This window comes from Engraulis encrasicolus, chromosome 5 (assembly GCF_034702125.1).
Source record: "Engraulis encrasicolus isolate BLACKSEA-1 chromosome 5, IST_EnEncr_1.0, whole genome shotgun sequence".
Taxonomy (NCBI): domain Eukaryota; kingdom Metazoa; phylum Chordata; class Actinopteri; order Clupeiformes; family Engraulidae; genus Engraulis; species Engraulis encrasicolus.
The window spans coordinates 23,593,556-23,608,844 of NC_085861.1; the positions used below are offsets into that span (position 1 = coordinate 23,593,556).

A 15,289-nucleotide genomic window follows, 5' to 3' on the forward strand; every position below is an offset into this window, starting at 1 on the left:
GGGTGGGCAGGAAGCTGTATGGTTTATTTTGTATTATTTATTGTGTGTTGTCACTCTAGGGCAGTGTTTCCCAACCAGGGGTACGTGTACCACTAGGGGTACGCGAGCACACCTCAGGGGGTACGTGGAGAATGGAGCATAGTCATATTGGGATAAAGGAATAGATATAGAGAGCATGGGCTAGGGGTACTTGAGCTACAACAAAAAAGCTTAGGGGGTACACGAGTCAAAAAAGGTTGGGAAACACTGCTCTAGGGGAAAGAGGCAAATAAGGTATTACAGTAAGTGAATGTCCCCATTCTTGGGGATGATTTTGCGTTGATGATTTCAGTCAAGTGTCGAGGCCTCAAAGGTCTTCCTCAGCAAACAGAATGTATCGTCAGACCAAAAAGGGAGTTTTCGTTTTGCTTTTGTTTCAAAGAGAGATTTTGTTTGTATGGATTCAGGTGGTCCGATTGAATAGACACCCATGGAACTGATTGTACCCAGACATTTGGGAGGAAAGTTGTTATTGTTTGTTTTTTTAAGGAGCATGATGAGTGTTATAGAAAACTGTTTACCTAAAACATTTGTTACATAATTGTGTGCAATATTTTTCTATTGTTTTTGGTATTGTTTTTCACTTTTATACATTTCGTATTGAGTATGAATGTGTTACTTTGCTGGAATAGCAGAGGAGTACTTCAGTGCATTGTACACAGTTAAAATACGAGATTCACCAATGCCTTACAAAATGTTGCCGATAATCCATGCTTTTATTTTACCGTTATTAGCGAGTGGTACCAACTGTGCTGTGGAACATTAACAATTATGAATGTAGAGCCACCATACCCACCAAGAATATCTTTCTGTGGTAGTGGGTATTTTCATTTCACTTTGAGTTAGTCATGGTGGCCATATGCATGACTCGGAAATATACCCAAAATCATTTTCTGTTTTCTCATTGTTTCTATCTAAACAGTATTTGTGTTGGGTATGAATGGATAAAAACTCTTGAGTGTAAAAAAAAGGCAACTGCATTAATGCACGACTCGAGTTCCCTTGCAAATGCCATGTGGAATGTAAAAATGAGTATCTGAGGGTGGTATTTGTGAAATAAATAACAAGCAAACACCAAGTGCTGTGGTTCTTTTGTCTGCAATGTAAACTGGAATGTATTCAGGCACTCGTCTCTTTATCTGCAAAGCTTGACATGCTGGCAGGGAGAATGAAACTATTATTACACTTCAGTGTCCAGTTCCAAGGCTGCGGGGTATTCACAGTTGGAGCACAGTTCAAACCTGAGTCTACTGCCCTCTGCTGGTAACGTGTGACAGAGAGGAGAGTTGAGAACATACTGAGTGCGTTTTAATATGCCACCTTGCCTCCTCCACTTGAGCTTGTCTCCTCGTCCCGCCTCCTGGCCCCTCCTCCGTGGAGAAAACGATAAAGTTTCCCAGCTGTCAGCCTAGCCACAACAAATTTTGAGGGACTGTTTTTCATTCACCATCCCAATTGCAAATGAGAAAAAGACTCTACAATTGAGCTTTTGCAAGATATTGAAATATAATGCTGTTGTCAGTGATGTCATCATGACGAGAAGCAAGTGGAGGAGGCAAGGTCGCATATTGCAACGCACTCACTGTGCCTCCCAGATGAATAGTCATATCAGGGGATACATTCAGCTTTTACTTTGGTCAGGGACTTGTTACATCTAGTTTTAAACAAGAATGACTCTGGATGGATGCTTTAAAATGTGATTAGTAACATTTGTATATTTTAGGTAAAATAAGCAAAAGAACAAAACAGACGTGATGAAGTTGGGGGCTTACAGAGGCTTTTACTTTACTAATGTCAGAGCATGAACTATTTTCACCTTCAATTGCAATAAATATCCTGTGCTCCATTTTAGATACAAATAACATCCTATCACATTCAGCATTAACAAAACGTAAACAAAACGAATCAGTGATGGCTACCTGTGGCATTCGTGTTTAACTATGCATAGAATGTAAACAAAAATAAAGTGCTAAACCAGTCTTTTTCTTTTTCTTTCAAAAAGTGCAAACAAATATGTATGAGCAATCTACACATTGCATTCAGCCAGTAGTTCAAAGTTTGTAGTCATGTCTCATTTATAATCAATCCATTCAATTTATTCTCTTTATTACTTGTGAATGGAATGGAACTACATGTTATTATGCTATATGGATATCATAATCATACTGATAGCGTCATCTTTGAAACTCTGCTGACTTTACCTGCTGGTTCTGTACTTAACTGGCTCTAGTCCTTGCGATCTCCAAGCCCTACCACAGGTGTTTCTGACTTTTAAAATGCAGTGGTTGATGTTAGATTAACATAGACACCTAGACATTCCTGGGGGGTAATTCCAAGACCATGGTTACGTGATAGGAAGTGGCAAACCTAATAATAGATAGAATGCAGGCATCATTTAGTAAATTAACAAGATGACTCCATGCTTCTACTAGATTTACCACATCTCAAGGTAGGGATGCAAACGATGAATCGATTAATCGACTTTAATCGATCAATGTGTTAATCGGTTAAAAAAACATTAATCGCAATTAATCGACAATTCAACCTACAAGAGACCCAGGTGAAATGGCCATGTGAAGAGTGTGCGTGAACAGGGGTGTGAAAAGTGGGAATATTTAAAACGCCTTTGGATTAAAGAATTGAAATAGAACTCATTTAAATATGGTATTTTATCTCAATTTGTAATTAAAATGTTTAGATTTAGTCGTTTTTTTTTCAAGAAACATTGAGATTTCGGGGGGAAAACGCCGCTTATCAATTAATCGTAAGTCGATCGATAAGGCTATCAACTAATGATTAATGAATTAATCGATAATTTGCATCCCTATCTCAAGGTCAACCTGGCTTACAACAACAGGCAAATCCACTGCTGCGTCCCACCATTGACTTCAAACGCACAAGACAAACCAGTGTCCTATCGACATCCAGTGAATATGGATCCCCACGGTCAAGGGTTCATTCTGTGTCTACGCCAAGCGTTTAGACATACTGAGTTTGATTACGATTCACATCAGACCAGGTGCACGGCCGGCAACAATTTTACAGTTTGTCAAAACCTGCGTTTATGTGGATGGCATTCACTATCAATGCATAATGTATAGTTGTATAGTTCCGCACAGCACTGCCGGAGGTGAGGGTAAGGGTGGTGGAGCCACCACCCATTGAAAGTACATAGAACAGCACCACCTAGTGTTCGTATTATGGCATTACTTTGAATTGAAATTCTTTCCATTCGGAATTTCGTACAAGCCTGCTACACACTTCTGGTTTGTTAGGATTCAGGAAGCTTTTTGGCCTGGAACTTGACGACTTGGCTGTGGTTTCAACAACAATGGTGCATTGAGGCGTCATGAGATAACTGTATTGTAATGTCAACAGTTTGGAAGGGATTTGTTGGTGGCACGGACGGACAAATGGTCGATGAAGCTATGAGTTCTGAAATTGAATCCCATGCACTCTCCGGGCAGACCTGTAGTTCATAGGCACAGCTCACAACACAGTTGTCCACTCACTAGGTCAGGCCGGAGTCAAGGGAGACCACCAGATAGCTCATGGAGGGACAACAACAGGTTGCTACACATGGAATGCCCTGTATGCAGTGGCGATCCTTCACTGACGAGCGCCATGGGCAACGCAACCTCCAATGCCCTGCCCCTTCTGGTGCCCCGCCCTCAGTGCTTCTCCACCCTCTCTCCTGCCCCGCCCCCTGATGAAAAACTGCCCGGTCAGTGACGAACAATTGCCCGGTCAGCCCGCCCCTAGGATTGACCCTGACTGTATGTCAGCTGACTGCCAACTTTATCATGAAAGTGACCTGCACTCTTGCAACAGACTCTACTGTCACCTACCATGACTCAGCGGTGTAGTCTACTTTTTTATGGTGGGTATACTGTATATTTGAGATGTTTTTGAAGTGGGTATACTGTACATATATGTGCTATTCAAAACAATGGATCAATCAATTTCAAGTGGGTATACTGAAATCCCTGAAATTTAGAAGTGGGTATACTCCGTATACCCGCGTTCTACGTAGACTACACCACTGCCAAGACTACTTTATAGCTGCAATCTGACAGTACATTAGGAAGTTTGCGTGGATACCCTGATAAAAAAAAACAGCATGATGAAAGCTAGAAAAGAAAACCTTCCATTGTTTGGCATGCATAGCTAAGCAGTGTTCTTTTTTAAAGTACAGATCAAAATACCGCAACAGACTTCAAAACAAAAGTCTGTTGTGGATCGAGACTGCGTACCAGTGTAGTGCCAGTGTATCAAAGTCTTTTTTACAAAAAAAATAATGTGCACAGCAGAAAAAAAAGTAAATCCGTGCTTTCAGTGCGCACTTTGCCAAGAAGAGTCTGTGTTTGACTGATTCCATTTAGAAAAGCTTTTTTCCTTTGAATATTGTCCATGCTGTAACGGCAGAGGCTGCATGTGTCGCGTTGTCCAATGTCCTCCCTGCCTGCCAGCGGCCACAGGGACAGTCTGCAGCTCCAAATTTGTCCCAATTGGTCTCGAGTGGCACTCATACGTTCACATTCAAGCTGGAGATCCACGGCACTCGCATGTTGTCCTGGGTTCGGTTGTCACTCTTGCACTCTTTAGCTTTAGGTCCTGCAAAATAACGTCTGCGTAACTGAGGCAGCGTGTACTGTACGTAGTCCACTTGGCTGTGTTGTGGTAATCAGCTCGTTGTGGCTGTCCGTCTGCTGCTGCTGAGGTTTCTGTTTGTCTGGTCTTCCGCTAGACACTGTTATAAGGCTTTGAAGGCACACACAGACACAGACACAGACACAGACACAGACACAGACACAGACACACACACACACACACACACACACACACACACACACACACACACACACACACACACACACACACACACACACACACACACAGGGTTTACAGTTGCAGGACATGACAAATAAACAAATAAAGAATACAAAGAACACAAGAACACACAAACATACATGTTTGCAGACATTTGCACTTTGCACTCACACACACACACACACACACACACACACACACACACACACACACACACACACACACACACACACACACACACACACACACACACACACAAACAAATGCAGTCCAGTACATGCAAAGTGAAGTGTAGGAAAGCAGTCACCCGTGTTTAGTAGAGGTCGCATAGAGGGACATTTTCCCGCTCGGAGTTCTGAATGATCCACTCGATGGCATCCCAGCCCTGTATCGGACACACAGAGAGCACAAACAGACACCAGCCATCAGCATGCAACACAACATCACCTTCAAGTCATTTAACCTTTGTGCAGAGCATCTGTCCGTCACCAAAGAAGCAATAACCAAGCCTTAAACAGTTACATGCTCTCTGTAACGCCATAGCAATGTTAATGTGGTGTGATGAGTCTTCCCAGTAAAGAGTAAACAGGCCGCCTACGGGCGCCTACGTCTCCCCAATAACTTGACTCTGCTCAGATTCATGTGGTTCCACAAACGTCCATGAGGGGATGTAGCTCTGCACATCGATCTGGACGAACAATCTATTTGGGGAGCCTGCCAGGGGCTCTGACATGGCAAATAACCATGATAAACAATGAGAGACAATAAAAACACAGAAGGGAGATTACCACAAACACACACGCGCAGGCACGTACACAAGCACGCATGCACGCACACACACAGACACATCTGACTTAACTAATACTACCATGCAGGGACCACATTTTCTCTTCCCCTTTTTTCCTAGAACTAGATGTATTTTTCACAAAATACTACAAAAACAATGATCTTGTGGATCTTGTGGACAGTGGCAATTCCATGAAAGCAGAAGGGATTGGCTCATCTGGGCAAAGCTGATCTGTATTCAGAACTGTTTTTGGCAGTGTGAGAGTGTCACAATATTTTCCAAGACCAATTTAGCCGCATTCCCAATGTGAGGACACAGAGGGAAAACACACAGGAACACAAAGGAAATAAACAGCTGGTCTACAAATGACCAACGCGGCCACTTCAGTAGGAATCTCCATTTCCCTTTTTTTGACACAAAAACAATGAAATGTCACAGGATGTGTCATCGGGGAAAGGCTAGATTGTGGTTAGTTTGTGTCATCAGTAGCAGTGTACATTGACTTCTCTGTTTTTGTAACTCATACAGTACCCATGTCCACAAAGGGTATACTCCCAAATACATAAACAAGGGTGAAGAGAGTAAATCGATTCACTTTACAAAGCCTTTCAGATTTTGAGAACACTGTGTTTTAAGTCCTAACACTTAATGACTGAACTTGCTTTGACAATACAGAGTGTCGGAGCCTCTTTCTACAGATAGACCCGCGGGCAGGCTCATTCAATCATTGCTGAAAAGACTCAACTACATCATAACAACATTACCAAGAGCCGTAGCCCCTTAATGCACACGGTTCCACCGGTGTAATGCTGTTACACCACTATGACAGTACACGGTGCCTTTGGTAAAACCTTACGACTTGGTCATGGCCATTCTGGTGACAGCTTATTTATAACAGGCCGTGTCTTACTGGGTTAACTAACAGATTAAGCCTTTTATAGGGCAAATGACTATTTGATCACTTCCGATTACTTGCACGCCTATCACAAATTCCCCCGCCATGCCTCTCTACAGCCTGATCTCCAAAAATTCTGTGCTCCTGGACACGGACGGTTAAGGACACGAAATCCGTGTCCAGGCGCACGGATTTTGCCAAAATTCCGTGCTCCTGGACACGGAATTTTTTTCTGTGCTCCTGGACACAGAATTTTTTTCCGTGCTCCTGGACACGGAATTGCTTTCTATAGGCTATTACCACAGCACTGTGTAACTCTATCATTAGAAAATACATACCAAATGCTAATTCTAAACAAAATAATGCTATAGCAATTTAAGTTGTGCCCTGACCAAAACATTCCCTAACCTTAACCTGTCATTAAAGACATATTTTTGAGAAATATCTTTTCCAGTTGGTTGCTAAGCTATCAAATTCATATAATGAATGAAACAAAACTAGCTGTGCCCAGACCAAAACAATCCCTAACCCTAACCTGTCAGTAGGAAATGTTTTTTTTTTTTTGAAAAAATATTTGAAATTAGAAAAATCCTGAAAAAACACAAGACTGTGGAAACAAAGAGCTGTGGGATTAGCCTATAGAGAGAGCACTTCCCTGTGTCCATCACGGAAAACAATTCCGTGTCCAGGAGCACGGAAAACAATTCCGTGTCCAGGAGCACGGAATTTAGGCAAAATCCGTGCTCCTGGACACGGATTTTGTGCCCTTAACATCCGTGTCCAGGAGCACAGAATTTTTGGAGATCATGTTGCTCTCTACAAGGGTGTACAAGCAAGTGGGTTATATCAAATTGATCAGGGGAAATCAGGCTTTCACACAGATAGAGCAGGGTTTCTCACAGCACTTTATTGCTAAGGCGGCCGGCCACCTTGACAAGAAACACCAACCACCTTGACTAGGTCCCCTGAAAAGATAAAGATTTCATGATGTGAATGTAATTTCTAAAGTTATTTAGCCACAAAATATATACTTTTAACGTCCCACCACAAATTCTGAGGAAAATACTGTAGTGACATCATGACATTTGACCAATCAGCAGTAGCCCGAAGCCTGTCAAACTTTTTTTTCAATTGGGAACTGAGACTTGAGACTTGGTCATTACAATTTCGGTGGCAGTAAGTTATATTTAATAGAGGTTCGACATTACGTTATAGAGAGGGGGGGGTCCTGTTAGAAGTTTTTTGTCCATGCCATGTCATGCTGCTATTTTCAGGCATTTTGAGGCACCAACACAGAACAATATTGTGGTATACAGCCTAGTCACTGGGTAGGATAAATTCTCCCAAATAAAAAATAAGAAGCAAAAGGGAAGCGTCATTACCTTTCTGGCATTGGCGGACATACTGAGGGCCATCAGGCCTTCGAGGTAGCTGCTTAGGCTAACGCCTTTCACTGTGATGATAGCTTCCTGGGTTAGAACGGTGCTGCATGTGCATTGTTTGAAGGAGAGGGGAAAGGGTAGTTTAGCGATGTTGAGTACACAATGAAATAGACTGGAAATAGAAAAATGGCAAACAACAAAAAATGTCAACAGACTGGAAAAATCTGTGAAAGAGACATCAACAATGTGTGTGCCTTACATCTCAGGGTTGTCAGGGTGAGGTCTGTAAAGAAGACGTTCGTCAACCGAAACAAGGTTTGTGAGGGTTATCTGAGAAAGAAGAGGGAGAAATTGTGTTTGACAGAAAAATGAAACCATTATGAGATCTTTTCTATGCTATTTTTGTGTAGAGTCTAATGTTTTGTTGTTTTGAATTGGCACTGTAGTTACATTGTCTAATGTGCACGCAGCAGTGAAATTGACAGGATTTTATGCTACAGTGATCACCCTATACATCCACATTTATCAATCTGACCGACATTGATCAGTCTTACATTGGGACGCTATTATAAATACTCACATTTGTAGAGCAGAGTTCCATTTTCTTTTCTTCTGGATCCACAATGGAATGCTCTTTCACGTAGGTAACTGTCTGACTTGTTCCCAGAATCTAAGGTATAAAGGCAGGATGGGAAATCAATTTAATGCTACAATACTCTTAAAAAAAAGTGCACACATAGAGCTTTTAACCAAATGAATGATGTGACACAATTAGTGATCACAGAAACAGTAACTAAATCCTCTCACTTCCTGAGCAGTTTGTTTACTATGACATCATCCTATGTGTGCAGGTGACAGGTGGTTGTGGTTTCCCCATTTCACTTTTAAAGGTCATTCACTTTTGCTTACTTCTCTTTTGAATCACAATGACACTGGAGGAGTTTTAAAAAAACATTCAGTGTTCTGCTGCAATAATTTGCCTTCATGTCCTGGAGGCAGAGATGCTGTGTATTTTTTAGGAGAAGGATTTAAGATGCTGCATCTAGTTTTCGAGAGGATCCTTACCAGAAGGACAAATGACAAAATGTTTAGGAGCCCTTCTTGGACTCAGAGAAAGTTTGGTTGAGGCGCTCTATGGATAGGGAAAAGTGAGAATGAACAAACCGAAGGAAATCCAAGTATCCTTTGCCTTTACTTCTTGCAAAGGGGGGGGGTCGTCTTGGATTTCCCTCTGTTTGAGCAAGAAAGACAAATAAAACAAAAAAAGCTGCTGAAAATTGAAGGCAGCTGACCGCTCGGACGATGCCTGGCAAGCCCCACTCCGTACTGAGCAGCCTGTGACTGTGCAGCCGGCCATCCGTGTCCAGCTTCCTGTCCAAGACGTCCACTCCCACCACGCTGGGATTCATGGGATTGGGGTACTTCCTCATGGCCGCCTTGATCACCGTCTCCCACGGGTAGCTACAGCATGGACACAGTCAAGCAAAGCAAGCCCTTCTCTAATAATACTGTAATGCTGTAGTTTTAGCAGGATTGCAGTATTTTTATGAATTAGAATTAATTTATTATTTAATCTTACGTAATATATTTCTGTGTCCAAATTACTGTGCTGTACTACATTCACTACCTCGAACTACATCAGAACAGTAGTAATACTACTGTAATAATGCAGAAATACAACAGCAAAACTGTTTTATAACACATTATAGAATGGTTCTGTCTTTCTTCTTGTTTCATGTCACATTGCATTACAATTGGCACATGTTGCCTATTCTGAACCAATTTGCCAGTCCAAAAAGGACACAAACGCCACTAATGTGTGGAGGAATTTAAAGTAAACAAAGCATAACAAAGGAAATGTAGATATGGACTTGGTCAGCAGACAGGTTAATATGAAGGTACATTTGCTTTACACTATTTTAAGAGCTTCATTGCAAAATAGTGTAGGCTATATCCATTTTGGAACATTTTGGGGAAAATTACATTTTTGTCTGGTGCTAACCAGGCAAATCTTTGTCAACACAAAGTCGTGGTGGACGGACGCACAGGCCACATGGCTAGATGGACGAACTGCTTCTGATAACATAAAGGTATTGCTCATCATAAGGTAGGCTACAGAATGCAGTGGTCCACTCCAGATTTTGGAAGTTTGGCTTCCATGAATACCTAAAGCTGTTCAAAGTCTGACATCCATGACTTTCAATATAAATCTGGTAGCCCCTTAATGCGCGCCGTACCTCCAGTGGCACACTGTAATAGTCATTGAAATGTAACTACAATAGCACTACAATACTATGACACAACACATGCCCTTTAGTAATGCACCACGACTTGGTCATTACCACACTGGTAACAACAAATGTATAAAGCCGTGTCTTAAGGGGTTAATTCATAATACAAAGACAAGAATATTCGCTGTTCAATGACATTGAACCATGTCGATACATACAAATGGGACGACAGGGCGACTCTTTGCAGGTCGCTAGTTCTTAGCATTTAGCTATGATTTATTGCTGCAAATCATTCGTGTTTCACAGTGGGCTACAGCAAAACTCTTTATATGTCATACCTGAATATATGCTCCGTACTCCAAATCTTCATTTTTCCATCAATTATTCCTGTGTGCCCTTGTATTAGGAGGTTTTCGTCAGCAGGCTTAATTTTGACGTAATTCACCTGCCGGTTACATCCTCAGGACAGCAGACTAGCATCTTTCCGGCAGCAAGAAAGAACCGCCCAGCCCAGAGTCACGATAGCCAATCATAAGCGAGAATGAGCCAATGGATGCTGAGGAAACCAAAGTATCTCCAAAGGAACCTTAAACAGAGTGGAGGACCTATAATTCAATAAATAAGTGTTTTTAGCTGTCATCTATGGCAGGGATTGAGACCATGCCTGCCACATGCAGTGCAGTGGTGGTGGTGCACGAGATAGGAAAGTACATGCGGAAAGCACGCTTCTGTGAAAGGGACTTCCCCAAAGACATGGGTAAAACTAGGGGGAAGTTCGGGCAACCCTCTTCTGATGCAGCCATCACAAACCATTTACTGTTGACGAATGGATATACCCAGACGTGTCGATATTTCACCTGGTGAGTAACAATTTGCTGCTAGCCTGTATGGAATTTCAGCGCGATATGGCTATATTCACGTCAAAATCTACGATTTCCTTTCCTCTCTGGTCGGCGTTCTAATTGGTTATGTTTGGACATTAACACACTTCTTTGCAGATAAACGATTGAAAGCTCAGTTACTGACGCTCAGTCGATCTTTACCGCTTTGCCTGGTGGAAAAAATGGCCACGGAGTTATTCCATACCCGGACCATCACCGGTCATGAAGTTGAAGTTATTGCATCTCAACGCACAGACCGTGAAAAAGCATCGCAGCTAATTCAGATTGTGCTGCGAAAGGGCCGAAAAGCATCTGAGATATTCTACCAATGTTTGAGAGGTTGTTGTCCAGATCTGCAACTGATGGGCACTGGTGAGTTGCAGTTTCCATTCTTGCACAAAAGCAATGGTTTTGTATTGTTGTCAAATTTGATGAACGGGAGATTGATAGGCTATCTCTCTTTATTCCATGTTGTGTGTTTATCTTAGTGTAAGATATTTGTATTTGTTTCTTTTCTAATCCACATGAACAAAATGTCTTTCTTTCTTTCTTTCTTTCCTTCTTTTTAAATCACAGCCACATCACTAGATCCTGTTTACGAACAATCTATATCCAAGACAAATAGAATCAACAAACAACCGGTCAAGGACACTTCTATTGGTATGAAGTGAAATGTTTGTGTCATCAGTGAGTTATTATGATTGCATCAGAAAATGACAGCACTGAAGTGCCTTTAACCACTTCCTGAATGAATTGTTTACTGTGACATTAATTAATTCGTGTGTGCAGGTGTAAGTGGTTTCCCCACTGTACATCTAAAGGTATTTGTCATACTTCTCTTCACAGTAATGCCGGGAGACTACAGAAGCATACCCACTTCTGACTGTCATTGTACCAAAAGAGATTTCACTCCTTATGCACCATCCTATGTCATAAACATCCACAATTCTGTCTTGTGCCACTGTGTCATTGGGGACAACAGCAGCCAAGTCATTTCCACTGAAAGGGACCAACTCTTACATCAGAGGCAATACGGTGGCCTACAAGGTGAGAGCCACATTACTGCTTTCAGTAGAGCATAGAAGAGCTATGCAGCTATTACATGATGTAAAGGAGAATTCCTGCCAATTCCAAAATGCAATTGTATTGCATGCTGCCCTTGACTTGCCAGTACCTGACGGAACAGCCTTTTTTGTGCAAATTTTACCTCCAAGCTAGCAGTTAACATAGGCCTCAAGCCTATGAGACCAGTTAGCCGCCAGCTGGTCTCGTAGGATTTAATGTTAACTGCTAGCTGGGAGGTAAAATTTGCACTGCCATACCCAGAAAACGGTTGAAAGTATAGGAGAACGGTAAAACCCTATTATTTAACTCAAGTATCACTTTAAATATAGAGTATGTGATTTGCTTATTTCCAGAATTTATGCTGCCTATTCACAAATGTTTTCTTTTTCATGAATGTTTACCACCACCATCAATGTGATAACATTCCTTATGACTTGGACATAGGTGGATCTCCTCCCTTTGAACTATCAGTCACAAACATCTTTGGCTGTGAAACTTACTCTACTTAGTGTCAGACCAGTAAATATTAGTTTATTACATAGTATTCATGAAAAGATCACATTTGTGTATGGGCAGCATACATTTTGGCCAATAGACAATTGAATTACATCCACTATCATTTAGAATGTATAAAGACTGAAACAGATTAGACAAATGTAATTCCTATGCACGTGATGGGCAAACTGGACTGTTACAATCCAGTGTGACATATTCCAAAGGAACTGATTTTACCTGTCTGTTCAACCAGGTGATCATTCAACCAGGCAATCGCCTAGTTGAATTGGACAGGTAAAACCAGGTCATTTGGAATATGTGGGGCACTGGACTGCAACTAATGAATCGAGGTTGAATCCATCACTGCTCAAATGAATACCAAACATCAACCATGCCCATACTTGTTTTGACAGACGTGAGAAACAATTTGATAGACGGTCAGCAGGGGGCATCAGAGGTCTCAGCAGGAGAACCTCATATTCAGGTGCAGAATTCCCACATGGAGTATGTCATCATCGGTGATCACAGTTCAATGGTGGTCACTACGTCAGAAAGCGAGGAGGAGGAAGAGGGAGAAAGAGAGGAACATGAGGAATGCCCGCAGGAATGCCCACAGGAATGCCACGACGACAGCTCAACATAGTGTTCCATATGGACTTTTGGACAAATGGACCCAAACAGGATTTTGGGTGGGGACGGATTTGTATTAATGGGGGTTTTGCACTTGTGTATTCTTTCTCCCAGAACACTGATGTCAGTTTCTTATGTTGTAAATGGGATCTCAGGTGCTTTATGACATTCGTCTGTTATTTTTGTATATACTGTACTATAAACTGTATAAGTAAGAATACTGTGAACTTACAACTACCCAAAGACACAGACAGAGAAAACAGATATTCTCTTTTCAATGTTTTCCTTTGACTTTTTCTATGATCTGTCAGTAGGAGTACAACTGATTGGATAACAGTGCAGAAAATGTTTCACCATTTCTGTTTTATATCTAAAACCATGTAATCGATCGTGAATCTTAAACATAATAATGGCACTTATCTAGTGACGAGACCAGTGACAATGCATTTTACCTGAGGCTGAGGAGTTGAACATGTTTAAGAATGTCTTTTGGATGTTTTTTTTTAATCGGTGCACCTCATGGTATGTAAAAATGCATTTGAGGTCTGTGAAAAGTTCAATGAATTCTATGATCATTCTGTATCCACTATTGTGGAAATTAACATATTAAATTACTATAACCAAAAATACTGAATCAAACCAAGATAACGCAAAACACGCCCACTCGATGCAAAAGCGTCTGCTCAAGTTGGGTCTCCTAAGGGGGCGTTGTCCCCTACTTCTTCTCTTTTTGAGGTGTTTGCGCAAGACGTGCGCTACCGCCATCTACAGCGCTAAGGGGACTTCATTGATTCTCAACCTCAGGACTCCGAAGGTCTCCTAACCGAAGGTCTCCTAAAGGGGCGTTCACCCGACATAAAGTGGATACCGGAAAAGAAACAAAATGACGCTTCTTGTTAGATCCACCTTCTTTGCTATAACTCTTCATGATGATCATGACATGTGAAGGTTTTTATTCGTGTCAAGTTGTAAACCTCAATGAGTGGAGGTGCAAAAGGCACACCAGAAAAAGAGGCGCTGGCAACCAGTAACACACTTGCAGGAGGAGAGAAGTGCCGCACACTCTGGAGTGACCTGAGGAAGGCCGACAGGTCGAAACGTTGTCACATTAAAAACTTGTCTATACAACTCCTCCTTCTCTCCTCCTGCAAGTTGTAAACCCCAATCTAACTTCCCGCCTTCTCCTTTTGCTTGTGGCCACATGCTTTGCTGATTCCCCATCTACGTGGAGAAAACAAGAATGTTTGCCTGCTCTCAGTCTAGGCCCAACAACATTTGGGGGGCATTTCCCCATTCAACATTCCGATTGCAAATGAGGAAATGACCTGAGTTGTGCTTTTGCAAGATATTGAATAAAATTCTGTTGTCTTTGACGTCTTGCATTGCATCACAAGGCCACAATTGAAAGGAGAGGATAGGAGGTTAGATATTGAGTTTAACACGGTCTCTTCTTGGAGTTTGAAGAAGTTCCTCCTTTCATCCATAAGGCATCATGACTCCAAATAGAAGTCTAGTTGCTGTCTAAGCCTATACTCAACCCCTTTGCGCAAAGCCTATGTTATACTGTCACCAAAATTGCAACATCCAAGTCCTAATCTGTAGGCTACAGTCATAGCAATGGTGTTATGGTTTTACGGTGTAGTTGAGTATTTTCAGCAATGAGTGAACAGGCCCACTGGTGGGCTTGTCTTTGCAAAGAGGCTAAAACTGATGTTGAGAGGTATGAGAGTTCAAACAGAGCTGCAACGTATAAGTTCTTGGACAGTTCAAAAATGCCTTCTCTATGTCACTAACCTTTCCATAACCACAATGTCCTTGTCAGACATTCTGAACTCCATCTGTTATAGTAAAGTTTCAAGGATCGACTTCATAGCCAATTTCAATTCAATATTAAATCACTTATATTTTTTTCAGCTGGGTAGGCCTAAGCCTTCCACAATCACAAATGACAATTACTTTTTACAACCAACATGCTAATGTAGTAGTAGCAGCAGCAGCAGCAGTGAGACTGCATAATACTATAGGTCTACTCTTAAAATCTCTGGTAGCAGTAT

The 15,289-nt window shown here is 41.7% G+C and overlaps 2 protein-coding genes across 2 annotated transcripts; one reads left to right on the plus strand and one right to left on the minus strand.

Moving 5' to 3' along the window:
- Positions 1-24: 24 nt before the first annotated feature.
- Positions 25-10,619, minus strand: prelid3a (PRELI domain containing 3A). The gene is made up of 7 exons (XM_063198964.1): positions 10,503-10,619; positions 9,226-9,394; positions 8,514-8,603; positions 8,193-8,263; positions 7,934-8,036; positions 5,177-5,254; positions 25-4,800 (listed from the first exon to the last, which is right to left on the minus strand). The coding sequence occupies exons 1-6, from the start codon at positions 10,532-10,534 to the stop codon at positions 5,183-5,185; spliced, it is 537 nt and encodes a 178-aa protein (XP_063055034.1). The 5' UTR covers positions 10,535-10,619; the 3' UTR covers positions 25-4,800; positions 5,177-5,182.
- Positions 10,620-10,954: 335 nt separating this feature from the next.
- Positions 10,955-13,807, plus strand: si:dkey-29h14.10 (uncharacterized). Its single transcript, XM_063198092.1, has 5 exons — positions 10,955-11,024; positions 11,163-11,417; positions 11,622-11,705; positions 11,892-12,092; positions 13,019-13,807. The coding sequence occupies exons 1-5, from the start codon at positions 10,991-10,993 to the stop codon at positions 13,246-13,248; spliced, it is 804 nt and encodes a 267-aa protein (XP_063054162.1). The 5' UTR covers positions 10,955-10,990; the 3' UTR covers positions 13,249-13,807.
- Positions 13,808-15,289: the final 1,482 nt, after the last annotated feature.

What these genes read in the sequence shown, in the direction of transcription:
- prelid3a (XM_063198964.1), bottom strand. Translation starts at nt 10,534, where the DNA reads ATGAAGATTTGGAGTACGGAGCATATATTCAG. An exon ending in AGTACGGAGCATATATTCAG is followed by an intron (nt 9,395 to 10,502) that starts GTATGACATATA and finishes TCCATGCTGTAG; the next exon opens with CTACCCGTGGGAGACGGTGA. An exon ending in TGGAACTCTGCTCTACAAAT is followed by an intron (nt 8,264 to 8,513) that starts GTGAGTATTTAT and finishes CTTCTTTCTCAG; the next exon opens with ATAACCCTCACAAACCTTGT.
- si:dkey-29h14.10 (XM_063198092.1), top strand. Translation starts at nt 10,991, where the DNA reads ATGGATATACCCAGACGTGTCGATATTTCACCTG. An exon ending in ACGTGTCGATATTTCACCTG is followed by an intron (nt 11,025 to 11,162) that starts GTGAGTAACAAT and finishes ACTTCTTTGCAG; the next exon opens with ATAAACGATTGAAAGCTCAG. An exon ending in GCAATACGGTGGCCTACAAG is followed by an intron (nt 12,093 to 13,018) that starts GTGAGAGCCACA and finishes TTGTTTTGACAG; the next exon opens with ACGTGAGAAACAATTTGATA.